The sequence below is a fragment of the Neovison vison genome, chromosome 3 (genome assembly GCF_020171115.1).
Source record: "Neovison vison isolate M4711 chromosome 3, ASM_NN_V1, whole genome shotgun sequence".
Taxonomy (NCBI): Eukaryota; Metazoa; Chordata; class Mammalia; order Carnivora; family Mustelidae; genus Neogale; species Neogale vison.
This window is the reverse complement of record NC_058093.1, coordinates 3,919,721-3,944,988: the sequence shown is the minus strand read 5'-3', so window position 1 is coordinate 3,944,988 and position 25,268 is coordinate 3,919,721. Positions and strand designations below refer to the sequence as shown.

General features: G+C 46.6%; 1 protein-coding gene across 2 annotated transcripts in view; it reads left to right on the top strand.

Moving 5' to 3' along the window:
• Window positions 1-4,427: 4,427 nt before the first annotated feature.
• The window catches only part of STAT1 (signal transducer and activator of transcription 1), a 38,446-nt gene continuing 17,605 nt past the window's right edge, over window positions 4,428-25,268 (top strand). Inside the window, exons 1-12 of one of the 2 annotated variants that reach the window (XM_044241184.1) lie at window positions 4,428-4,544; window positions 4,830-4,969; window positions 7,858-7,986; window positions 8,695-8,839; window positions 10,082-10,180; window positions 15,724-15,813; window positions 16,463-16,541; window positions 17,462-17,553; window positions 17,968-18,119; window positions 20,267-20,425; window positions 21,959-22,051; window positions 23,487-23,546. In XM_044241184.1, the coding sequence (XP_044097119.1) occupies window positions 7,859-7,986; window positions 8,695-8,839; window positions 10,082-10,180; window positions 15,724-15,813; window positions 16,463-16,541; window positions 17,462-17,553; window positions 17,968-18,119; window positions 20,267-20,425; window positions 21,959-22,051; window positions 23,487-23,546 (1,097 nt within the window). In that variant the 5' untranslated portion in view covers window positions 4,428-4,544; window positions 4,830-4,969; window position 7,858. The remainder of the gene's footprint in view (window positions 4,545-4,829; window positions 4,970-7,857; window positions 7,987-8,694; window positions 8,840-10,081; window positions 10,181-15,723; window positions 15,814-16,462; window positions 16,542-17,461; window positions 17,554-17,967; window positions 18,120-20,266; window positions 20,426-21,958; window positions 22,052-23,486; window positions 23,547-25,268) is intronic. The other variant, XM_044241185.1, reaches the window with a different exon arrangement.

The following is a 25,268-nucleotide window of genomic DNA, read 5'->3' as shown; positions in this document are numbered from 1 at the left end:
CACCGCACCCCCGCAGGCTCGGCGCGGGGGGAACCCTGACCCGCGGCCCGTCGGTGGGAAAATCCCCGGGCCCGCGCCTGCGCACTGCGCCCCGACTCTGTTCACTTTCGCTTTTCGGTTTCCTCCCAATCCTGCTCCTTCTCGCTCCAGGGCGGTTTCCCCGAAAGCACGTGGGGCGGCTCTTCCGAGCAGCGGCGCCCCTCCCGCCGCGCGCCGGCCGGCGGCCTCGGAGGCGTTTCCAGCCGCCGACAATCTCCGCCTCCCGGGGGGCAGCCGCCTGGGGCGCAGGACTCCGCAGGTGCTCACGACGGTGGGGACCGTGAATTGAAATGTGCTCCGTACAAGCACTTGTGCAAACGGGAAGAAAATTCTATAGTAACCCACCGCCCAGAAACTTGAACATTTTCAAATATTTTCCCTGTCTCTCCTGTTTCCCTTTCTGACTGTTCCATGATCTATCTACATTTCTATATATCCTCACAGTAATAGGATATTGTTTGCTTTCCTGCGTTTAATTTAATTTTATACGTGGATATTTCCCAATAACTAGTCTTTGAAATCATAACTTTGATATTCTAGCACATGAATATCGAAAATGCAGAGAATCAGGAATGGAAAGATTCCTAGAACTGTAACATCATGCGAACTGATGAGTTACTCCAGCGCTTTCAACGTCTCATCATGAAATGTGGTTTCTAGCCTCTTCACCACCCTGATTCTCTTTTAAATAAATACCGGACGAGGGGTGTTCTTACCTGCCATTTCCGATTGAGCGCTAGTGACTTACCCGGTACAGTGTTGAAAAGTACTCCCAAGCCTGGCACCACAGAGTACCTGTCCTTTGTTGTCTTTTTTTTTTTTTAACCCGAATACAGGTCTTTGCATTTACTCTCTTAAGTATTAGCCAGTTTGTGTCTGCACAACATTCTACCCGAAGATAACTTAGACTTTTGATTCCGTCTGTGAATTAGGGGGCTATTTCAGTCGGCGGGTGGGGGTGGGGCGGATCTCAGGGCCTTACAGCACTGACCACAAACACCTCTTACTCACGGTGTTTGGGTAGGCCGCAGCAGTTCTGTCCTGGGGGGTAGGTGGAGGGGGCTCCTCATCTCTGCTTCTAGGACTCAGGCTGGGGGAGCCACGGCTGCTTGAGCCTGTGCTCTCCCAGTGCAGAGAAGGAGCATATGGACAAGTGGATCACATCGAACATTCACAGTCCCAGGTTGGTTAGACCTGAGTACCTCCCATATGCTTATATTCCATGTCGTGGCCAGAGTGAATGGAGGCAAGGAGTGGGAAAAGAAAGAAGAAAAAAAGAAAAAAGAAAAATAACACAATCTACCAAACATGGTATTAGCAATTTTTTCCAGATTTGTGTCTTTTGCAATGTTGACACAGTTGGTATAGAGATACAGTTTCCTAAACGGGCCGTTCTAAGGGGGTCGTCACACATTTGGGTTTTTCACTTCTGGATCTCTGGTTTTTCTGTTTGGTTTGGTTTTTTATTGAGTTGCTTTTTCAATGGTCAGTATGTTAGCCACACTTACAAAATACATAAGCTTGCCCCCCTGGAACATGGGCTCTTGGAGGAAATAAGGTTCAGACACTTTCAAAACCATAATATAGGGAGTGTGTGGTGATTGTTGACAAAAATGGAGACACTCGTGTGTCATATTATTTCAGAGACAAGATTAATGATCACGGGGTGAGGTGGTTCCACAAGGAGAATATAGGATTTGGGCTTAGTTTTAACAAAATTGAGTCAAATTTGATAGGTGAAGTGAGTAAGGGGCAGGACATGACATTTAGTATGTGCAATACTTGCCAATGGTATGAGCAAAGGGACAGAAACAGGGAAATGAAAAGCTTGGGGATGGAGGCAAAACAGAGGATAGAGTTTCGTCAGGTAATGGGACAGTGGGAGACAAGGTTGGAGAGAAGAGTAAGGACATTCTGTGGAGGACCCAGACTCACAGACAGAGTTTGTTTTTACCATAAATGCAATGAGAGTTGTCAAGGCTCTTGAGCAGGTACTGAGTGTATCACTGAGGTTAAGGTTTTAGAGAAATTAATTTGGAAAATACAGTGGAGAGGAAAGGGATGGAAGAAGGCAGTCTCTCTGGTCTCTAGTGTTCCAGTTCTGAAGTGAAGCGAGCTATGGGACAGTATGGTCAATGACGGTACAACAAAGGAGGATAAAGACAGAGGGAAGGAGGCATCCATAGAACTTGATAACAAGTTCTGACTCTTCTTAGAGTCATATTTTCTCAAACGTTGTCTGGGCCCTTAATACAGGTGAGTAGGAGGGGAAGGGCATTTTATGGTGGCCTGGCATCTTTTCTTACAGAAGGCAGCTACTTTGGTACCAAGGGTCATTGCTATCACAGATCAGTACTGCCTTTGTAAGGGTGCGTATGTGACCGGAAGGATTGTATAGCTGTGGGAAGAGAAAAACTACAATAGAAACACATTTAAGCATATCTGTGGGAAAATAATTAGATACTTTTCCTACCCAAGTTTGCCTTAGTCTTCAAGGCTTGATTCAAGTTCCATCTGCTTGAAGAGCCGGCTTATCTGATGGGCGTACATCCCAGTAAGATCAGATCTAGGAGCTCCTGGGTGGATCAGTCATTCAGCGTCTGCCTTCAGCTGGGTTATGACTCCAGGTTCCTGGGATGGAGCCTGTACTGGGCTCCAGCTCAAGGAGAAGCCTGCTTCTCTCTCTCCCTCTCTCCTGCTTGTGTTCCCTCTCTTGCTGTCTGTCTCTGTCAAATAAATAATAAAATCTTAAAAAAAAAAAAAAAGATCGAATCTAGGCTGCTGGCCTGTGGGGTGCCTAGCTGGGGGAGTACCATTTAAGCTGAGTTTCTAGCTAAGACATAAAAGATGAGTTAGCCAGAAAAGAGGTTGGGGGAAAGCCGATGTTGCTCCAGGGGGCTTTCCAAATGGAGAACTGCTGGTGAGAAGTCCTGAGTTTGGGGAAAGAGCTTGGCATATTCAAAAACTAAGAATGCTGAAGTACAGAAAGGAAAGAGTGGCACAAGATAGGATTAGAGAAAGAGATAGGGGGACCAAGGCTTTGTAAGCTATATTTAGAAATTTGAATTCTGTAAGAAAAGCCATAATGGGATTTTCCAAGTTGGCAAACACATGATCTGCTTTGAAATTAAAAAAAAAAAAAATCACTCAAACTGCTGCATGGAGAATGAATTAAAAGGGAATTAAAGGCAGGGGACCTGGCTGCCTCGGCTGATAGGGCAAGCGAGTCTTGATCTCGGGACTGTGAGTTCAAGCCCCATGTTGGGTGTAGAGATTACTTAAAAAACAAACTTAAAAGGGGGCGGGCAATGAAGAGCTTAAGTGAGGCAGCCACTTGGGACTCTACTGCAATTATCCAAATGGGAGAAAAGTGGGGATGGTATGAGACAGAGGGAAGCTGGTGAGACTTGAGGAACATTTGGGCAAGAAGAGTCAACGAGGCGTGAGCACCAGGCGTGGGAGTTGAGGGAGAAGACGACGTCAGGGAGGCCTCCTGGCTGCCACATGGCGGCTCCAGCAAAAGAAGGGCAGGTTTGAGGAGAAAGATGAAGAGTTGGTTCTGAAGGTAACTAGTTTGCAGACCCTACCGGAGAGCCTCGTGGAACAAGGGAGGACTGTGCGCGAGGGCGCGGAGCGTGCAGGAGGTGGGACAGGACGCGCGGGTGCGGACAGACGGACGCGTGCGGACAGACGGACGGGTGCGGACGGGACCCACGGCAGCCCTCCGCGCTCGCCGGCAGCTGTGCGTGCGGCCGCCACACGCGCGCGTGAGCATGTCCGCCAACCCGAGCGGCTTCGGACCCGGCCAACCTCTCGGGTGGACAGCTCGGCCACGGAGGAGCGGAGATGGAGAAAGGTGCCGCGGAGGCGGGAGGACACAAGCAGGAGTGGGTACTGAGTGGGTACTGAGTGGGTACTCAGCTGTGCCAAGCGCGCCTGAGGGGTCAGGCGAGGGCAGAACCGGCCCCGGGAAGCAGCCAGCAGGTGAGCTGCCCGACTCGCTCCCAGCTCCCAGCGGTCCCGGCCCTGGGTTCACAGACAGCGGTTTAACGCCAGGTCTCCAAGCCCGGGCCTCTGCGAACACAGACATCCTCGTAGCTGTCGTCCGCAGTGTCTGGAGGTAACCGCCCGCTCGCCAAGTTGCAACGCCGGGTCAGCCTCCAGACGCCCCGCGGGGGCCCTGCCGGCGGCCCAGGAAGGCCGCGGCGGGTCCGCGCGGCCGCGGCCGCGGCGGGGAGGCAGCGGCCCCGCGGAACAGCCGCGCCTGATTGGCCGCGCGCGGCAGCCGCCCGCTGATTGGCGGAGGCGCGAGGAGGCGGGGCGCCGGGCGCTGTCTTTTCTCCCAGCCGCTACTTTCGGTTTTCTGCAGAGTCGGCCGCGGGCCCCGCCGCTCACGGGACGACGCCGGTCCGACCCCAGACCCCGCAGAGGTGAAGCGGTGCGGCGACCCGGGATAGGCAGCCCCGCCGCGCCTCCGCCCTCCGCTGCCCGACCCGGCGCGCAGAGTGAGTGGCCTGGGTTTCCGGGCGCCGGGGTGGGGCGTCCCAGGACCGCACGGTCCGGGTCTGGCCGCCGGACGCCCGGCGAAGGCCGCTCTGCGGGCGCACGGCCACCGGGGAAGCACGCGTCCCCGGCACCCCGGGGTCCTTCTGGGTGAGGAGCCAAGTCGTGCCCTAGCAGGACAAGTCTTGTGAAGTAGATTTCCCCCGTAAGACACTGCCGCGGGGCCCTGACCCCGCTCGCCCTCCGCCCCGCCACTCCCCCACGGGCGCCTCCTCTTCTCTCCACAGAAGTGACCGTTTGCTCGCGGCGTCGCCGGACAGCCGCCCCGGCAGGACGCTCGCGCCTGTGCATGCGCCCCCCGCCCCTCGCGTGCGCGGCGGCCGCTCGGCTTGGGTCCTCAGCCCCGCGGCGGGACACGAGGCGACAGGTCAGTAACGGTTCGGGAGAACGAACGGAGGAGCGCCTCATTTTGGACTCTTAATCCTGCGTCTGTGTTTAGAGACGAAGGAGCTCCATGTCTTCCTGGAAAGTTCCTGCGACCCCCCAAGTGCTGTTAGTCTTTGAAAACTGGTGGCGAATCCTGAAGAGTCTGGGGGGTCTCTGGGTGCGTGAGCGTTGTGTGTGGAGGCTCGAGAGGTTGTTCTCACGTGACGGCAGGAAGGCTTGAGCCGGGACAGCCGCTGCCTCATGAGGATGCGGAACCCAGACTCGGAGGAGCATCACAGGATTTGCCCCTTACTTTCTAATTCAGTACGAAATAGACGAGGTTTCAATCCAGTAAACTTGAGTACCTACGATGGGCAGGACACTGTTGGTGGTTTTTTGTTTTGTTCTTGTTTTTTTTTAAAAAAAAAAAAAAAAAGGTAGCCCTGGCACCTCTGAAACTTCCATCACGCAGGGGAGGAAGCCTAGAGCTTCATATGGAGCTGATACAGTAACCGAGGGTGCAGAATGCGCGAGGCAAAGTCAAAGCTTAACTGCCTCTGGGAAAGTCCTAGACAGCTTTATGGAAGAAGGGGCCTTTGTATCTACCTTTGAATCATGGTAGGACTTAGGCGGAAATTCCTGGAGAGGCCGTTTTTTAAGAGCCAGTGACAGCTGGAGCAGAGCGGAAATGTTGGGCATAACCAAAACACTAGATAATTTGGTAATGGGTTTGCTTTGCTAATGGATGCATATAGGGTCAGGGTGCAAATCAGCCTAGGAATGGGCAAACTGTAGCAGTTTTGAGCAAGACAGTGATGTGGTCCACCTGTGTACAGCAGGAGGCTAGACTGGGAAATCGTGTTGGAAGCAGAGAGGCAGGAGGTCTTGGGACTGGAGGGAGGAGTCTGCGTAACACTGGAGCCAGGTGATTACGGGATGATCATGTCCCTCCTTGAGTTGGCTACAGGTTTAATGAGATGACACGGATTCTGGATCTGTTAGCATGCATTGATTAATCGCCTGCTCCGTGCTCTACTAGCTCCTCCAGTCTTAACAACCGCACTGTTGATGGGGAAGTGAGTTGCCTGAGGTCCTGCATCTAGTAAGAGGTGTCATGTCCCCTCTGGCTGACCCCGTGGCCAGCCGATTTGCTGTAGGCACATCTTTATTACACACCTGCCAGGGTGGGGAAAGAGCCACAGGTTTGGAGTCACCCATGGGATGAAATTAATTAGAAGTACAAAATCAAATTCCTATAGCAGGTCTGCCAAGGAGTGGGTTTGTGTCATTTCCACTGGCATTTGTGATGGTAACTAGCTTTATTGTCCCACCATATCCTTTTCTTCGGAAGGAAAGTCGTGGAGTAGGCATGACTTCATGCCTCCACAAGTGTGCTTGATAGCAAGCATGCATGGCTTTTCCATGCCCTGCTTGAAAATGCAGACCCCTTCCGCAGAGGCCTGGTAGGATGCCAGCCATGTGTACCCACGCTGCATGAGCCAGCTGTGCGCTGGTGTAAATCCCAACTTACACTGTGGTAATGGGAGGCTCTCCGTTTTCTGCATAGACAGTAGGACTTCCTTAAATCAGGGTTTTGTTTTCATTTCCTTAGAACTGCTTTGCAGGGGCACCTGGGTGGCTCAGGGGGTTGAAGCCTTTGCCTTCGGCTCAGGTCATGATCTCAGGGTCCTGGGATCGAGCCCCACATCGGGCTCTCTGCTCAGCGGGGAGCCTGTTTCCTCCTCTCTCTCTCTCTGCTTGCCTCTCTGCCTAGTTGTGATCTCTCTCTGTATCAAATAAATTTTAAAAAATCTTAAAAAAAAAAAAAGAACTGCTTTGCAGAAAATGACTTACGGTTATCCAAAGAGACAGTAGTATTCTAGTTTTTGAAATTATACTTAACAGTGTTGTTTCTATCTTTAGATTTTTACTGAGATTTAAGAGTGTTCATACTACTTTTATTGTTCTAAGTAGACCCAAGAAGAAAATCTGTTTTAAAAGGTATAGGACAAAAATAATTCATGTTAGCATATGAATCACAAAGTATAAAATATTGGTTTAAAATTCTTTGAGTTAAATTACAGGTGTAATTTTTTTTTTAAGATTTAATTATTTATTTTAGAGCAGGCCCATGAAAGCAGGGGGAGGGTCAGCAGGAGAAGGAGAGAATCTCAGACAGACTCCATACTGAGCTCAGAGTCCAGTGTGGGGCTTGACCTCACGACCCTGAGATCATGACCTGAGCCAAAATCAAGAGTCAGATGCCCAACTGACGGAGCCACCCAGGTGCCCCAAATGTACTGTATTTCTAAGAGAGCAACTTTTGGAGGGTTCTTAGGATTTATCTGGAAGCAAATCTAACGAAATAGTGTTTTTCATTTTTTATTCGATAAAAGTACAGATTCATTTCAAAGTCATATCATGAGCCCGGCACTGTTCTGGAGATAGAGCGTTGAACAGTCCGCTCACCCTTCAAATTCTTTCCTTCATTCATTCCCTTTATTCCTTAGAATAGAAAATACACGGTGGGTTAGCTGGTGGTAAGGGCTATGGAGAAAAACACATCAGGGCAGAGGGATAGTGTTTTATGAGGTGAGATGTGATGTCAACTTAAGTAAGGGGCCGGAAAGTCTTCCCTGGTATGTTGGCACTTGAGCATAAGGCCTGAAGGTGTGTTTTCTGGAGAAGGAAAAAAACAAACAAACCCCAAACTTAAAAAAAAAAAAACAGACCTCAGAATGTAAATACCATTTAAATAATGTATTTCAGAGACAAGTTATGTTTTGGATTAAGTAAGATACTTAAAAGAAGCATGGTGCTAGATAACGCCTTCTTTGGAACTGTGCTCTTCCATTCCTGACCTAGGTCTTGTGCTCTGTTTCCTGGTAGGATGTCGCAGTGGTACGAGCTGCAGCAGCTTGACTCCAAATTCCTGGAGCAGGTTCACCAGCTCTACGATGACAGTTTTCCCATGGAAATCAGACAGTACCTGGCACAGTGGCTAGAAAAACAAGACTGGTAAGGGATGCTCGCTTGAAGATTTTCTGTTTTTTAAAGTGATTAAGTGGCTTGGAGCCGCACTGGATAAGAGATGAATCTCATTGTATCTGTTGCAGAACAATATGTTGGTTTGAAAAATGGCATCTCTACAAAACTGTGTTAGTCATTAAGAGCTTGTATTTAGTTTGTCCATTGAATTATGATGTGCACTCCTAAATGCTTTGGACAAGTTAGATAATGTTGGCACCAATTATGTCCCACGTTAGGATCCAGGTTAGAGAAAGAAGTAAGTTAAAAGAAACAGTGATAGCCTAATTACGGTAAAACATTGATTAGAAATAGGAAGAAGGTAATAAAATTAGGAGGTTAGCTCTAAAAACTTGATATGTATTCTATTTTAAAATTTACTATATGCTGATTGCAAAAATTTTAAATGGCACACAAAGTAAAGGCCCCTGTTGGGTTTTTTTTCCCTCTCCAGTGATAATTACCATTAAGAGTTTTCATGCATGATGTGAGTTCTGGAATTTTTCATGCTAATTGTATGTAATGGAAATATTGTACAAGCTGCTGTTAAAAGCAATGTCAGTCTTAAAAGAAGGAAAAATAACCTAGGAGAATGCTTAAGATTTGGTTTCTTAAATAATTTTCATTAGCAAAGTGATGTTTATTTTGTCTGTTGAAAGTAGTACCTGGAATGAAATGTGTAAATTTTCAATCTCCCAGGGAGCACGCTGCTAATGACGTTTCATTTGCCACCATCCGTTTTCATGACCTCCTATCCCAGCTGGATGATCAGTATAGTCGCTTTTCTTTGGAGAATAATTTTTTGTTGCAGCATAACATAAGGAAAAGCAAGCGTAATCTTCAGGTATGACCTGGTTTTTGCCTTATAGTTAAAATGTTCCCAAGCCTATGTAAAAGTTTTTTTTTTTCATTGAGCAAATACTCTTGAGTATGCATTCACTGGTATTTTTAAAAGTTTCAGGACAAACTCTCTTTGTATTTCTAATATTTTATAGCATGAGCAAAGTAAAATGTTGGTTCATTTTGTAAATACATAAGGAATTTCCAGGTTTAAGTGTTATCACCTGTTAGGTGTCAGTAATTCTGAGACAAATGTGATGCTGTCACCTTCTTTTACTACAAGTTGTTGAAATTGAAACCAGGGGCAGGGTTACATTTTAAAAGCCGTGAGCGGTCCTACCATGCAGAAGCTCCAAGGAGCTGTAGTAGTAGTCCCATCTCAGCCCTTGTGTCCAGATGAAGAATCAGTCCAGAAAGATTTGATGACCCAGAGCTCTGACAGACTTAGTGAATTGGGACAAGGCCCCACTTTTCCTTGCTTTTGGAAGAATTGCCCTCTCATGGAAGAGAAAGTCAGGGGGAGTCCCAGGCCGGAGACAATGGGCTACAGGGTTTTAGGAGTTTTTCAAAAGGCTCCCAGCATCCCTTAAGACTGGCTACTCTATTTACTTGTGTCACAACAGAACTTTTCTGTCTCAGTGAAGGTGAGAGCGATCATTTTCTTATTTCAACATAACCAAACTTCAACTTACATAGTTAGAAGCTTTTCCTTCCCATGTGAACGTAGCTATGCTTTTATAATACCAGCGACGGGGAAATTAGGTGAGATTTACAGAAATTTGCTCTCCTACAGACTTTGCTGGAGCACACCTGTTATAAAGAGTCACGTTGCCAGCATTTTGCAACCTGCTTTGACAAGGAAATAGAAAAACTGAAAAGAATATCTTTGGTAAATTCAAAGCAGAGACCAACTGAAAACTTAATTGAGAAATATCATTTGCATTGTGTCAGGACCCTAACGGAACATAAATGGCCTCAAAAACAAAGAAATAAAAGTAAAACTATTAGCAGAACTGTGTATGAAGATATTTGGGTTTTTAATCAAGAAATAATTTAGGTATGTGTATTTACTGGAAAGATTTTGTTATAATTTATTAAGGGTATTTTATTTTTACTAAAAATAGCTTGCATAGAACTTAATAAATACAAGAGGAGGCTTTTCGGTAGATAGGAACAAATTCAATTTATAATAGTATACAGTGGCTTAAACATTCAAAAATTTTTTTTTATTCTAACCCATATCTAGGATAATTTTCAGGAAGACCCAGTACAGATGTCTATGATCATCTGTAACTGTCTGAAGGAAGAAAGGAGGATCCTGGAAAATGCTCAGAGATTCAATCAGGTACTTTTTTTTCTAACGGAACACTGAAGATTGTAGTAAAATAAAAATGCATTCATTTACCCAACAAATATAATGAACACCCTGTAGGGAAAAGTCCTCTGATCTTACAGCCCCAGGAAATGGGAAAGATCAGATACAGAGATTGCATAGACCTGGGCTTTAAGAAAGGACTGTGATCTGTTGGAAATCATTCTGGTGAGGGAGAGAGATAATACATAAACAAAATATTTTCAGATAGTGACAATTCCTATGCAGATACCAAAGGAGGATACTGAGATACAGTAACGAAGTATCTAGGGGGGTGGGGTTATGTCTTTAGATCAGGGTGAGGGTTGGGCAGGGAAGGAAGCGGCAGACAGAGGGAGAGGAGGCAGAAGTGGACTCAAGAAAGATGCAGCTGGTGGAGGTAAAAAGTGGCAGATTATATTTGGGACATGGTACCGATTGGGCTTATATTGAAGGATCAGGCCTGGGAGTGAGGGAAAGTGCAAAGCGGAAGATGACTTGATGGTTTGCAACTTGAATCACTTGGAGCTATTGTTCATCGTGCTGGGGGGGAAAGAAAGGACGGGGGACGGCTTTTGTAGGACATAGTATGTTTTAGAGCAGAAGAACAAGTTGATGGGAAAATTAAGACCTTTGTTTTGAATAGGATCGAGTTACCTCTTTTTTTTTTTTTAAGATTTTATTTATTTGACAGGCAGAGATCACAAGTAGGCAGAGAGGCAGGTGGAGAGAGAGGAGGAAGCAGGCTCCCTGCTGAGCAGAGAGTGTGATGTGGGGCTTGATCCCAGGACCCTGAGATCATGACCTGAGCCGAAGGCAGAGGCTTTAATCTACTGAGCCACCCAGGCGCCCTGAGTTACCTCTTAAATGTACAAGACATCCAAACAGAATGAGTCAGATTTGTTTTAGCACCGAGATTTTTGATCAGAGTTTTACTAATATTAATACAAACCACCTTGGCAGTCAGGGCTCAGATTTTTAAAATCGCTGTGGCATCTGTTCATCCCCTTCTTGACGGCTGAGGTGCCAGAAACAACCAGAAGGCAACGAAACAAAGTTGTAAAACCACCGTATGGGTTGTTCTGGCTAAGACCCTCCTGCTATGAGGGGGAGAATGCCAGAGTAGTAGGATGTAAGTAGCGGGGACGAATGCCATTCTCCATGCGCTTTCTGGGCATTTGATCCAGGTTTTGTGAATCCTCTGCTTCCCTGGGCATTTAGTTCGGGGCCCACTGGAAGCTGCTCTACTGAGCATTTCAAGAGACATGTTATTTGTTCTCAATTTGAGCTAGCGCATCTGGCCCCTGGCCTCATGAACAGAAGTGCCTCTCAGTTGTCAGCCGCCTGGGCTCCTCTGCAGGGGGTATGCTTGTCTTCAACATGCATCCCGCAGCTGCGAGGTTTTCAGCAGGATGTTGGGACTGTGTGGGATTTTCATCTTAATAACACCAGGCAATGGTCTGGCCACTCCTGTATGTCCTACTTGAGAGGCCCGCCAAGAGCAGAGATGGGTAGAAGAACCAACGTTCCACCTTGGCACCCAAGCATTTCTCACCTCACATTTGGCCCCGAGGCCCAAAGTAGGGGTCTTCTCTCCCAGATCAGCCTCCTCTCCTGGGTATGCTCTGGGTTTTGAAGGCTTGCCAGTGGTTTTCTCCCCGTTAGAAATGTCGGTGATCTGGGGAGAGGACCATCTTAAGCCTCTCAGGAGACCGCTGAGTTACTGGTGAGCACCTTTCAGGAGGTTTAGTTGACCGCCCAGCTGAGAACGAGAGAAGCAAGACTTTCTTAGGGTTTGAGGGAAGGATCTGGATGTCTGAGGCCATCAGGGAAAGGGAAATGGCCCCCAAGTTACCCAATCTACTATGGGCTGGGAAATTGAGAAACATTTCTTTGCCATTTCTCCCCCTTGTTGAAGTAACTACGTTTTAATAATGTATCTTTTAGGCATACTGACGTATGATGTATGATGCCTGTATTTGGTTCCGAGTAACCTCATTTTGGCGCCTGGGGCATTTGGAGAATCTAGATGAAACAAAAGTGTCCATGACTTGACTGACAGTTGTGGAAACTGATAGGTACATAGGGATTCAAGAAATTCAACAAGTTAAAAACATGCAAACTTGAGAGTCTGTTTATAGTGTTGAAATTTTATTTAATTTTATAGAAATGTTGGGATAGGAAAATTTTGTTCCTGTTATTTTTTGTTTTAATAAAAGAACTTTTAGAAAGTATGTGTAAGAGAATATTTTTAAAAAGAATATTATATGTAGACACTTCTTAGTAAACTATGAATGTTTTGTTTGCTGCCATTATTGCACACTAAGCTTTTTCTTTTTCGTGTTGTGTGCACACATGTGCACATGCGTGAGTGTGTGCATGTGTGTGTGGCGAAAAAACTATGTGTGGATAAAATGTAGGTCCATAGGGTTCACCACAGGGATTGGTGATCGGTTCTTTCAGACTAGAAGGAAAGACACAAAGTGGCTCTCAGTTTTCCCTTTGTTAGAGTTATCAGGGACTGGCTCAGTCCGTTAAGCATCTGCCTTCAGCTCAAGTCCTGATTCCAGGGTGCTGGGATCGAGTCCCGAATCGGGCTCCCTGCTCAGTAGGGAACCTGCTTCTCCCTCTGCCTGCCATTCCCCCTGCTTTTGCTCTCTCTCTCTCTGACAAATAAATACAATCTTTAAACAAAAATAATAGAATTACCATATACTGAATGCTTTCTCAGGACCTGTGCTAAATATTTTATAAACATCATTTAATTTGAATAAACGTTTTCAAACTGTCACTGAAATTAAGTAATCTTATCCCCGTTTTACAGATGAAAAAACTAAGGTTGAGGGGTCAAGTACTTTGCTCAAGGCCACGAGCTAATGAGTTTGGAATTTAAACCTAGAATTGTGTGACTCTAAAACCCATTCATTAGAGAAGTTGCTTCATCTGTCTTGGGGGTTCGGACTTGTGAGATGGGGGAGGAGGGCATTCTGACTGGGACCTCTGGTGCCCATCCAGTGCCTGTCATGTGTCCTCTTATTTGGACAGCCACTTGTTCCATTGAAGAGAAAGCCTCCCTGAGCAGACTTCCTTGGTCTGGGGTGCATGTGGAGCTCAGTTCTAATGAAAACCCTCCCATCAGGGTATGTATGTGGTGTAGGTGTGAAATGAGAAAAGAAGAGTAGATGAGTCCCTTCCAACTTCGATGGTTTGTGTAAAGTTTGCATTTAATTCCAGTTCATGTGCAGTGTAACAATAATTTCAGGTGTAGAATATAGTGATTCAGCACTTCCATACCCAACTTGAGCGTTTGATGTACAGCAGAGGCAGGAGGCCGTATGGAGCTGCTCAAAGTGACAGCTCCTTCTGAAAGGCCTGAGCAGCCCTGTTCATTCCTCAGTGACACGTGGGGCACCTAGGGGTACCAGCCAGTGTAGTAGTGATTTTTAATGCACACTTTATACAGATATAATTCAGACACTTTGAACTTCTGCAATTCCAGAGTATATAAAAGAAGGAAAACTTCCAGAGTTTTCTGTAAACAAAGAATCACTTTGATCTTGATCACCTAAACATAATAAAGATAGAACAAAAAAGAATATTATAGGCCAATTTCACTTCTGAATATCAGTGTAAAGTTCTAAACAAAATATTTTAGTGATCAGAATTCAATAATACTTTAAGAAAACAATATATCACGACCAAGTAGAATTTATTCCAGATTATAATAACAGAGTAGGGTGTGGCGAGGAAATGCATTAATGTAATTCATTATGTAAGTAGATACAAGGAAGAAAAAGCATATGCTTATCTCTATAGTTGCTGAAAAGAGTTGACAAAATCCAACACCCATCCCTGATAAAAGACACTAAATAATATACAAACTGATGGGTACCTCTTTAGCATATTAAAATACATATCTCTCAGTGCTGTAGACAGTGTCTTATGTAGTTTGGAACACATCAGAACTGTGGCAAGGATGTCCACTATTTCCACTGATACTTAAATAACGTGATATTGGTGGTATTTGCCAATACAGTTAGACAAGAGAACACCATGAGAGGCATAAGAATCAAAAGGAATGTCATGGAGATATTGGCTGTCCCTGAGTTATTCATAATTTTAATGTGATCCCAATAGAAGTAACAAGTTTCTTTCTGAAGCTGTGAAAGTCGTCAGGAAAATAACTCTGAGAGAATAGCAAGGAAACTAGCAGAGAAACATGGCAAGAAGACGGGCCCTGCTCTGTTAGGTACACACCAAGCCCTCCAAGGTTAAACACTGTTCAGGTTCAGGAAGAGAAAAACCCATGGAAAATCAGAGAAAGTCTAGAACTTAAAACCAGGTATGAAAGGAACTGTGTGTGATAAAAGTGGCAATTCAGAGCTCTGGGGAAAATAGGAACTTTTCACTAAATGTTGTTAAGACACGTGGACAGCCAATTGGGAAAAAAGTTAAAATTGTCCCCACACTTTTTTACAGTAAACATAAGAATAAACTTCAAATGGATTAGAGATCTAAAGGTAGAAAAAAAGAAACCATTTAAGTGCTAGGTTGAAAATGGGAGAACTTGTTTCTAATCTGTCAATACAGAAAGGCTTTCTAGTAGGGAAAATCCAGATATAAAAGAAGAAAATCCTGTTAAGTTTAAAGGGGTAAAAATGCTCACATAGAATGTGCGCGGTGTAGGCCTCGGTAAGGAAGGTCGATGGGCACAGTTTTTGTCATGGGAGAGGCTTTAACTCTAAACAAAAATAGCCTCTTTTTAGAATCTAATCTGTATGAGAACAGTCTCATGTTTACCGCTCTACCACGGGGGTCTAGGACATTGTCTGACCTTGACTTAATAGCGAGTAAGTCATGCTGTGTGAATAAACCAGGGAACACCTTAAACAGGGAACACAGAGGTGCTGCTACGTCTTGAGTGCTCTGAAGGGCAAGGACTGGATCCTCTGTGTGTCTCGGTTGACAGTCATGACTTCCGAGTAGCACACAGTCACTGAAGTCCGGAATGGCAGTGCTGTCCAGTTTCGACAGGCCTCTGGGTCACCAGGGATCTTGTCAAAATGGGGCTTCTGATTCAGTAATCAGTGAGGCACTGAGAGTCTGTATTTCCCACTAGCTCCCAGGCAGTAAGGTGCTGCTGGTCTGGAGGCCACAGGGAATCGCGAGGCTTTATGACAAATAATTACAGGGTTCATGGGAATAATCTTGTCTATAAAATTTGAGAAACCCTGATGTGAACTTCCTGTGTGGTACCATGCAACTGTATGAAATAATGGAAAATTCCAGAAATACTCTGTATATAGTAGACATGAACTAAGCTGAGTCTTTCTGTAGCCTTTTTAACATTTCGCCAGCATTTTCCAGGGCCTTGAGAACTAGCTATTTCTCGTCAACGCTGATGTGGGAAGCTTGTAGGAAGTTTCGGAAGATCTGGGGGGTAGGTGGTGCGCAAGGTGTGGACTCGACTTAGGAAAGTAACCAGCAGGTGACTGTGGCAGAGGAACTCATTGGTAACCACGCCCCTCCCATTGCAGGCGCAGTCGGGGAGTATCCAGAGCACCGTGATGTTAGACAAACAGAAGGAGCTGGACAGCAAAGTCAGAAATGTGAAGGATAAGGTTATGGTGCGTACTGAGTCAATATATATATGTTCAGACTCTAACTTCTTGTAAGACGAAAAAGGTTTCGTGGTTAACTTATTTCAGTCTCTTAAGTAGTTGAGAAGAGAAGTTTTGCTGAAGTTCCAAACCATATGTAAACAAAGTAGTTAAGCCAACCAGCGGATAGACTTTTATGGCCCCTGTTACAGCTTCAGACACTGAGCTGCTTTCTTTCTTCCTTGCGAGATTGTGCAGTAACTGTTGACTTTGCCCCATCACCCAATAAACTAGATGTTGCTGCTCGAAATAGCCTTTGAGGGCCGCGCTTCTCAAGTTGGCGTGTTCCTGGGGTTATGGAGAGCCCCAGGACAAACATGGCTCCTTCTTTCTCAAGGACCTGTTTTATTCTGAGCCTGGGAAGGGAAGCATTAAAGTAGAAATCAAAGGAAGACAGTCTGAAAATAACCATATGTCTTCCTTTTAAAAAATTTATTATATTCTTATTAAGGAAATAGAGATTATTATGTATGTGACTAGAATTTTGCAAATGGAATCCATGTTTGAGGGTGCAGGATGGTTGCCAGGGTTTCTGGGTCCTACAGAAATGATAATTTATTTCCCAAAGTCTTTGGAAGCAGGTTGGTGGGAAAATCTGTTTATGTCTTTATTGTAGTGTATAGAGCATGAAATAAAGACCTTAGAAGATTTACAAGACGAGTATGACTTCAAGTGCAAAACCTTGCAGAACAGAGGTAAGACTTAACGTCTAAAGCAGTGCCCATTGGCTGTCCTTTCCTCTGTTGACACGAGATGAAGAAGGCAAGTATGTCTTCCTGTTTGCCAAGTGCTTTATGGCTCTGAACTGCTGGTCTCAGCTTCTTGATGAGGGGTTAACCTCTGTACTGTCCACCTTTTGAGCCAGTTCCCTTCACAAGGGGCTGTCTGTGCTGTGCCTCATAGGGTAGTTAGCAGCAGCCCTGATTTTTAGCCACCAGATGGCAGTAGATCTATTCCTTAATCCCCAGTGGCGACAGGTCAGACACTGCCACATGTTTGGGGGGAGGGTTGGCAGGCCAGTATCACTGGCTGTCCACAAGGCTCTGTGTCACTCACTGTACTTACTGTACCTAGCCCCCTGATTGATGTAGCCGGACAGGTGTGTGGAGTTTCCCAGCTTGAAGCTCTTTTAAACGATGCAGCTCCATACGCTGGCTGTAACCCTTGCGATCACTTAGAGGATACTGGGGTTGATCTGGGGACATTATTAGGACAATTTAGGGAATAGTATGAGAGAAAGGAACCTCAGCTACTCCTTCCTAATTGTGTATTTCTCTTTCAAAGCTGCACATACACTTTGTATAAATTTTTTATCTGGGATTTTGGATTTTGTTGGTTATATTCATTTAGGTAATATTCTGACAACGATTTAAGAGCTGGATGGTACTGTTTCCAGTTTACATGGGTCATTGAAAATAAGAACTTTGTTTTAGCCTGTCCAATTTTTTTAAACTGATGACATTTTTTTAGTTTTGTTCAGTGAAAATTGAAGATCAAACTTGGATCTGTCAACAGATAACATTTGGATTCTATTCTAAGTGGATGTGAATCTTGGATTTAGTTGGTTTTGTTTTTTTTACATTTATACTTACCTGCCATCTCTTTCACTTCACAGAGCATGAAACCAATGGCGTGGCAAAGAATGATCAGAAACAAGAACAGTTGTTAATCCAGAAGATGTATTTAATGCTCGACAATAAGAGAAAGGTAGTGATTCACTTTCCAGAATAATGTGTTGCTTTTGTCACAGACTATAAGTAATGGACATGAAGTTTAGAATAGAGGAAATATTATTTTTATAACCACTTGGCTTAGAGCCCCAGTTGAAATATTTGCTTTCCTTTTTTTTTTTTTTAAGATTTTTTATTTATTTGTTTGACAGAGAGAGAGAAATACCACAAGCAGGCAGGCAGAAAGAGAGATGGGGAAGCAGGCTTCCTGCTGAGCAGAGAGCCCGATGTGGGGCTTGATCCCAGTACCCTGAGATCATGACCTGAGCCGAAGGCAGAGGCTTAATGCACTGAGCCACCCAGGCGCCCGTTGCTTTGCTTTTTAAAAATATTTTTAAATTCAGTGATTAAAGATGAATCGACTTCACTTTGTCTCTTCCTCTCCCTTTAGGAAGTAGTTCTCAAAATAATAGAGTTGTTGAATGTCACGGAACTTACCCAGAAAGCCCTCATCAATGATGAGCTGGTGGAATGGAAGCAGAGACAGCAGAGCGCCTGCATCGGGGGGCCCCCCAACGCTTGTCTTGATCAGCTGCAGAACTGGTAAGACTCCAAATCTGACCGCCGACCCCATGAGCCCATAAAGTGTACATTCCACTTGTTAGATGAAAGGACGCCGTTGAGACTTCTGTTGAGACTTTGATATAGCCCAGCTGCTCCTGGCCCTGGTAACACTTGAAAAGTGCACATTTTTCATGCCTGGGGCCGAGTTCAGCCAAGTTCTGCTTGGTCTGGAGCAGTCCTCTCCCTACTGTGCCTGTCCCATGGGATACGTCATTTGTGCCAAAACACTGGTGGCATAGTCCTCACATCACACAGCTAACTGCTTGAGCCCTAATGTTTAATTAAAAAAAAAAAATAGCATGAGACGTTTTCCAGGCTTCCATGAAGTAATCGTTTGGACCATTCACTCAGTCAAATATCTAGTAAAACCTTATTAAATGCTGTGTGTCAGGCTAGGACCTGGGAACACACGATGAGTGACGCTTGGTCCTACCAGGGAGGAGTCTCCGTGTGGAGGCGGAAGGTCCATTCCTCACCCTGTGCAGTAAGAGGCCGCCGCTGCTCTAATGAAGGGCTGCCCAGGGTTCCGGGGAGGACGAGGGAAGCGGTCACCAGCAGAGTTTCCGAGAAGGGCTCTTGCACTGACTTGAGAGTGAAGGGGAGTCCTTCCTGGAGACCAGCAGGGACAGAGGCAGAGGAGAGGAGAGGCTGGGCGTGAGAGGGGCCTGCGGTACCGCACACTGGAGGGCTGGAGGACGGGGTGCGGCGCGGGCAGAGGAAGGTGGAGGTGGCAGGGAGCAGGAGGCTGCTGAGGCGGCTCTCACGCTGCGCTAGGAACAGGACTTGATCCAGTGCGCGCTGATGGGCCTGGCGGGGCTATTGGTTCAAGTGCAGGGTCACTTCTCGGGTTTTTTGTTTGTCTGACTTGGGTTCTCTGGCAGCAGTCTGGAGGATAGACTAGAGACAGAAAGGCCAGCCAGGTGACCGTGAGCATGCTCCTGTCGTCCAGGGGAGGGCCGACAGACCAGAGCAGGTGGCAGTGGTGGGTCAGAGTGGGGGTGAGGGGAGGGCGGCCTGCAACAGTTCCCGAGCGCCCAAGGACCACAGATCTCAGCAGGTTCTCTGAATGGCTTTTTTTTTTTTTTTCAATTCACAATGAATACTTAGCCATTCATTTGTATTCTGTGGGTTGCCTGCTTGTACTCCAAATTTCTGTTAGAACAGAACTTCCCAGCCCAGTGTACCCCCACAACGGGCCTTGAGAACCACTGACACCCCCCCATCCCCCGCCCTGGCCCCCAAACCTCTCCTGCTGTCTAGGGAAGTCCTGGGCTGTCCGGAGCCCCCTTGTGGTCATTTGTCGTGTTCGCATGTGTGCCATGGTTTGAAGGAAGTTGGGAAGCCCCAGTTAGGATCCCCGGGAACTCGCCTGCCGCCATCAGCCTGCCTCTCCTTTCATGGCCAAGGGCTGCTCCTTGGGTGCTTGGAACTGGATTCAGGAAGTGAAACCATGAAGTGGAGGAGATGTGTTCACTGGGAGAAGATCTTCCTCTGTTACCACACCAGGGAGTCAAGCCGCAGTCGCACAGCCTGACTCGGCTCACAGGCCCTTCACTGGGAGGAACGAGGGACCTGAAAGCAATCACGAGTTTCCTCTGTGGTTTACTTTTGAGTGCCTAGACTGAGCGCTTTGGCCGCCTTCTTTCAGTTCAGTAAAACGGTAACCTTCCTTCCCTCTCCTCCTCCTGACCCCGGCCTGTCCTTCCCTCACCGTGCGGCTTCCCCGGCTTCTAAGCTGTTCTCTTGCTCCTCTGTGTCCTGATACACAACCTGCACGGCCCCTCGCTGCCTCCCGCATCCCCCTTCACAGCATCTCCTTTGCTGTGTCCCCTGCCTCTGCCCTCCCTGCCTGTCCCTTTAAGTCCCGGTCATCGTGCAGGTCAGCAGAAGTCACAGGTCTCCAGCAGGCCCCACCTCCGCAGGTCTGGGCTGAAATCTGTTGATTTCTTCCCCCCACATAATACTCTCTAATGGCGACGTGAACCTTGTTCTCTGGGCAGAGAGTGGCCGCGTGGATAACGGCAGGTGTTCTCCGGGGAAACCACTCGCCGGTTTCCACAGTTCCCTGCGGGCCGGTGGCTTGGAGGCGGCTTCTGATGGAGGCCCCGCATCTCGTCCCTTCCCAGGTTCACCATAGTTGCGGAGAGTCTGCAGCAGGTGCGTCAGCAGCTGAAAAAGCTCGAGGAGCTGGAACAGAAATACACCTACGAACACGACCCTATCACAAAAAACAAACAAGGCCTGTGGGACCGCACCTTCAGCCTTTTTCAGCAGCTCATTCAGAGGTGATTGAGGGGACTCGCTTGCACGTTCTGCAGTTATTTTACTGGGGGGAAATTTCACCGTGATTCAGGTCATTTAAAAGTTTAATACGTTGTGTAAGTTGATTTAGGGTGGTCACCTCTTCCTAAATGCCTTGTCCGTACCGCCCGCTCTGCGGCTCTGCATTCTTGTGGCCGGCCAGCCTGGTAACTCACCCATTCTACTGCTCCCTCTCTGGGGGCCAGTCTGTGCCGAGACCTGCCAGTCTGTCCTGGGGCGGTTTGTCCCCTCCTTCCCACTCCAAGGCTCCATGTGTTTCAGGCTCTCAGATCCTCTTGCTGAACTCATGCAGTCACCTCCCAAACATGTCCCTTCTCAGCCCCTGCGACGCTGTGCTTCCCCAAGCAGTGTCCAGCCTGGCTCTTTGTCACCTGCTCATCCAGGCAGAGCCCTTCAGCTGGACGCTTGGGCCCCAACTCCCCAGCCTGGGTCCAGCTGACCGCTCCAGGGTGAGCTTCCCCACACACCTCATTTCCAGGCAGACCTCGTCCGCACCGACTCCAGGCACTTTGCCGTGCCTCTCCTGTGTCCTCTGCCCCCCAGCTGCCTTCTTTGAACCTCATCTCAACATTGTAAGCTCCTGGGAGTTTCAGCTCGTGTCTTGTCGTGAAATCTTCCCAGAGTTCCCAAACATGTTAGCTCCCTTCTGGATCTGCCTGGCTGTCTTTGTTCTTCTCCCATTCTGGATTCATTATGTAATTGTGTGTGGATTTCTGTCATCTGTGACATGAACTGGAAGTTCTTGGAAGACAGAGATATGCCTTTGTCCTCTTTTATCCCCCACAAGGACCTTGTGCAGTGCCTTGTTCATGGGCAGTTGTTCCAAGTATACTTCGTAGGTAAATGCACTGGGTAGAAGGATAAAGTTCACACTGCAATTTTTGTGTGTGTGTGCTAACGTGACACAATAAAAAATATCCTTGGTTCCCTGTGGCTCATGTCCAGACAGCAATACCTCAGTGCTGTATTTTGAAATAGCAAGGATATTTATTTCCTTGGGTTTTGGAATGCAAATGTGATCCTTTTTAAAATGAAAATGCATATTTGGAAGTGTTTATTAGATAGTAAGTATTAACAGACTGTCTTACTAGAAGTACAATTTTCCAAAGGATCCTGAAATATCCATTTCAAATTATGGTAGTAAGCAATGTGTTATGCGGTTCATTTTCAACTATAGTGAAATTTCTTTTTATTTTTTGTTTTTGTTTATTTTTATTTTTAAATTGAGATGTGATTGGCAAACAACATTCATTAGGTTCAGGTGTAGGACATAATGACCTGAACTTGTATCTATTGCGAAGCAATTGCCACAGTGAAAATGTGCAAATTTGCAAATTCATGCAACTCAGGGTTTTGCTTGTCAGAGGTATCACAGGTCACACTGTGATCTCATGCGGAGTGCAGATGTGGGACGGCTATGCCCTCTAACCCCCTCCTGTTGGTACTGCATCAGCCTTAATGGAAATGCTAATCTGCACTTTGCTTGGAATTTACAGCTCATTTGTGGTGGAAAGACAGCCTTGCATGCCAACTCATCCTCAGAGGCCGCTAGTCTTGAAGACCGGGGTCCAGTTCACCGTGAAGTTGAGGTAACCAAGATGAGACAGAAACCCTGCACCTTGAAGTGTGCGTTCTCCCCTGCTACACCACACTGTCGCGGAGGGTACTTAGAGGAAGCAGTGGTGCAGTAGGCATTTCGATGTGAATTCTTATTTAGAATATCTAAGAGTCCATCTTTTCTATTAAAAGAAATAGAAATGTAACAGATATTTATGTACACACATGCACACACGATTTCCCCCCTGTAAATGTCATGTGCATTCACTGTAAACAGGAATTCGAAAGGGCAGAACTGCATCTAGTAGATGCAGAAGTTCCCAGCAGTTTCGTGCCCTCCTGAGAACAAGCTGGTAACCTGGGCTTCACATAGCCCCGAGACCATATGTGTGCGAGAACATGGACTCGTGACTGGTTTTTCTGGTGAATGGGGTCAGAGCTTTCCTCAGTGTTCCAGAGTTGTCTGTGATCTAAATATCTGTAGATCACTGTGGCAAACAGCCTAGTGGCAGTCCTCCCTCCCGGAATTCTCTCCATGTCTACACAAATACGGAAATAAATACAGTTGCGTGTGTGTATGTGTATATACATATATTTTCATACAAAGATACACACATACATAATATTACCCACAGGATTTTAGTTTTAAAAACTAAGGTTCTGCTATACGTGTTGTTTTGCAACCTGTTTTTCTCCGTGATTATAAATTGCAGAAGTGTTTCCATGTGAGAACTTAGGGCTGTCCTTTCTCGGTCAAATAGCAAATTTCTTTAGCTGTTCTTCTCCTGGTGAGCAGCCAGGCTCCGAAGAGCTGGCCATAGTCCTTCCTCCTGGGGTGCCGCTCAGTTAGGTCCCGGTGAGGTTCCCTGGCTGCTGGTGTTTCAGCATCACACCCGAGGACCCGCGGGGGCCGAGGACCCACTGCTAGAAGGGACACTAGAAGCGCAGTCCCATCTGCCTGCGCCAGTAAGTGGAGTGGACCAGTGAGGGGCTTCTGCTGGAGGTCTCCAGCTCCTCAGAGAAGACACGTGCACATCTTCTGCAGTCTTTCCGTTGTCTTTCCACACCACCTGGAATGACCATAGATGCTACCCTCTCTTTCCTCATTATGGGTCAGAGTTATTTTTTATCTCAACAGAAAAAACATTAGATAACAAGTTTTAGTAAAAAGTACATTTGCTACTTTTTTTGCCCATATAATTGTCCCAAAGTAGAAGTTTTGATAGACCCCAGTGTTGGCAAGGCTATATAGGGAAGCAGGAACCATCACTCACATTTGGTGGGAATTTATGCTGCAAATGCACTTAGAAAAAATCCCAGTAGACGTATGTGGATGTTGATGCTATTTTTTGTAATAACTGGAGGGAGCAGAGGTTATTGACATGGCCACCCGTAGGGAGTTGGCATAATAAAAAGACTGTAATAGATAATTTTTAAAGTAATAATGACTTTTATTTTTCTTTGCAGACTGCTGGTGAAATTGCAAGAGCTGAATTATAATTTGAAAGTCAAAGTCTTATTTGATAAGTAAGATAACTTTTATATTATCTAAGATACACACACTATCAAGATGCTGGTTTTGGGGGCGCCTGGGTGGCTCAGTGGGTTAAGCCACTGCCTTCGGCTCAGGTCATGATCTCAGGGTCCTGGGATCGAGCCCCGCATCGGGCTCTCTGCTCAGCGGGGAGCCTGCTTCCCTCTCTCTCTCTCTGCCTTCCTCTCTGCCTACTTGTGATTTCTCTCTGTCAAATAAATAAATAAAAATCTTTAAAAAAAAAAAAAAAAAAAAAAAAAAGATGCTGGTTTTGTTAACCAGACATAGACTGATGTGCTGGGGCTATTTCTGCGTGACTGCAGGAGGTTTAAATTGGTGGCTCCATTCTGGACTCTGGGAGCCTCCCCCAGAACTGATAGCAACAAGCTGGTGCCTTCTCAGACTATAAACAAACGGAAGAATGGGTGTTTTATGCCTGTGAGCTTGTACTGATCAAGTCTCGAAGCACCAGGCCTGGCCTGCCGCCTCTCCTTCCTCCTAGGCCAGCCCCGAAGAGGAGGGGCCCTTGGGCGCGCACCAGGCTGAGGACTGTCTCATGCAGTGATTCTGTGGCCATTGTGGGTTGTTTCTGGAACGCAGCTGACAGCATTTTGCAGAGACTTGTGGGGCCTGCTGGATCCATCCTTGTCCTGACAGCAGGGACCCGGAGTGGGCAGAAGTTCTCACGGGGGTCTAAACGGAGTAGTCCTATCCCATTTGCCCTTGGACACTAGACCTGGACTAGTCTTGAACTAACCACTGGCTCTCACCCCGCCCCACCCCTTGATTTTTTTTTTTTTAAGATTTTATTTATTTTTTATTTGACAGACAGAGATCACAGGTAGGCAGAGAGGCAGGCAGGGGGTGGGGAGGGAAGCAGGTTCCCTCCTGAGTGGACAGCCCGATGCGGGGCTCCATCCCAGCACCCTAAGATCATGACCTGAGTCGAAGGTGGAGGCTTTAACCATTTAACCACTGAGCCATCCAGCTGCCCCCACCCCTTGATATTTTTAATGCTTTTTGTGTGTGTGTAACGTACTCGTTTAATAAGTTTCCAAACCATTTATGATGATCCAAATCATTTTCCTCCAGGGTTTTGTCTTTCTGCTCTCTAACACTATTCTTCGCTGTGCTCTGCGCCTTTGTCTTTCCTGCCATCAGCTGCGGTTTCTCTGTATGGCAGCTTTTGGTGCTTAACGCATCACCCCAAAACATCAGGCTTAAAACCCAAAAGCTTATTTCTCTTATTCTGTGGGCTGTAGGTGGTCTTTCTGGTCTGGATCAGCTTGATTGTTGCTGGGGGTGTCCAGTGTCTGAGGTCCTGGCTGGGATAACTGGGCCCTTCTCTGTGGGGTTCCTTTCAAGGGGCTAACCTGGGCTTTTTTGCATGGGGACGGCATTTCGGGTGGGTAAGAATAGCCACATGTGTTGTGTGCGGGGGTGAGACTTGGAGCTTGTGCGGCATCCCTCCCGACCATTCTGTGGGCAGATCCCAGTCAGAGTCACCTGGAAGGTTCCAGGAACAGGGAAATACATTAATATCTCTTGAAAGGAAAAGAGGCAGATGTTGTGGCCGTTACACTGTGCTCGCTCTCTCCTTTGGTTTGTTACTGCTCTTTTGTCCTTTCTCTCTGTCCCACTCTGGGTTTTCTTCTTAGCTCTGACGAGGCACTATCATGCTGTTCCTTTTTCTTTAAGTTCTGCACCACCACCAC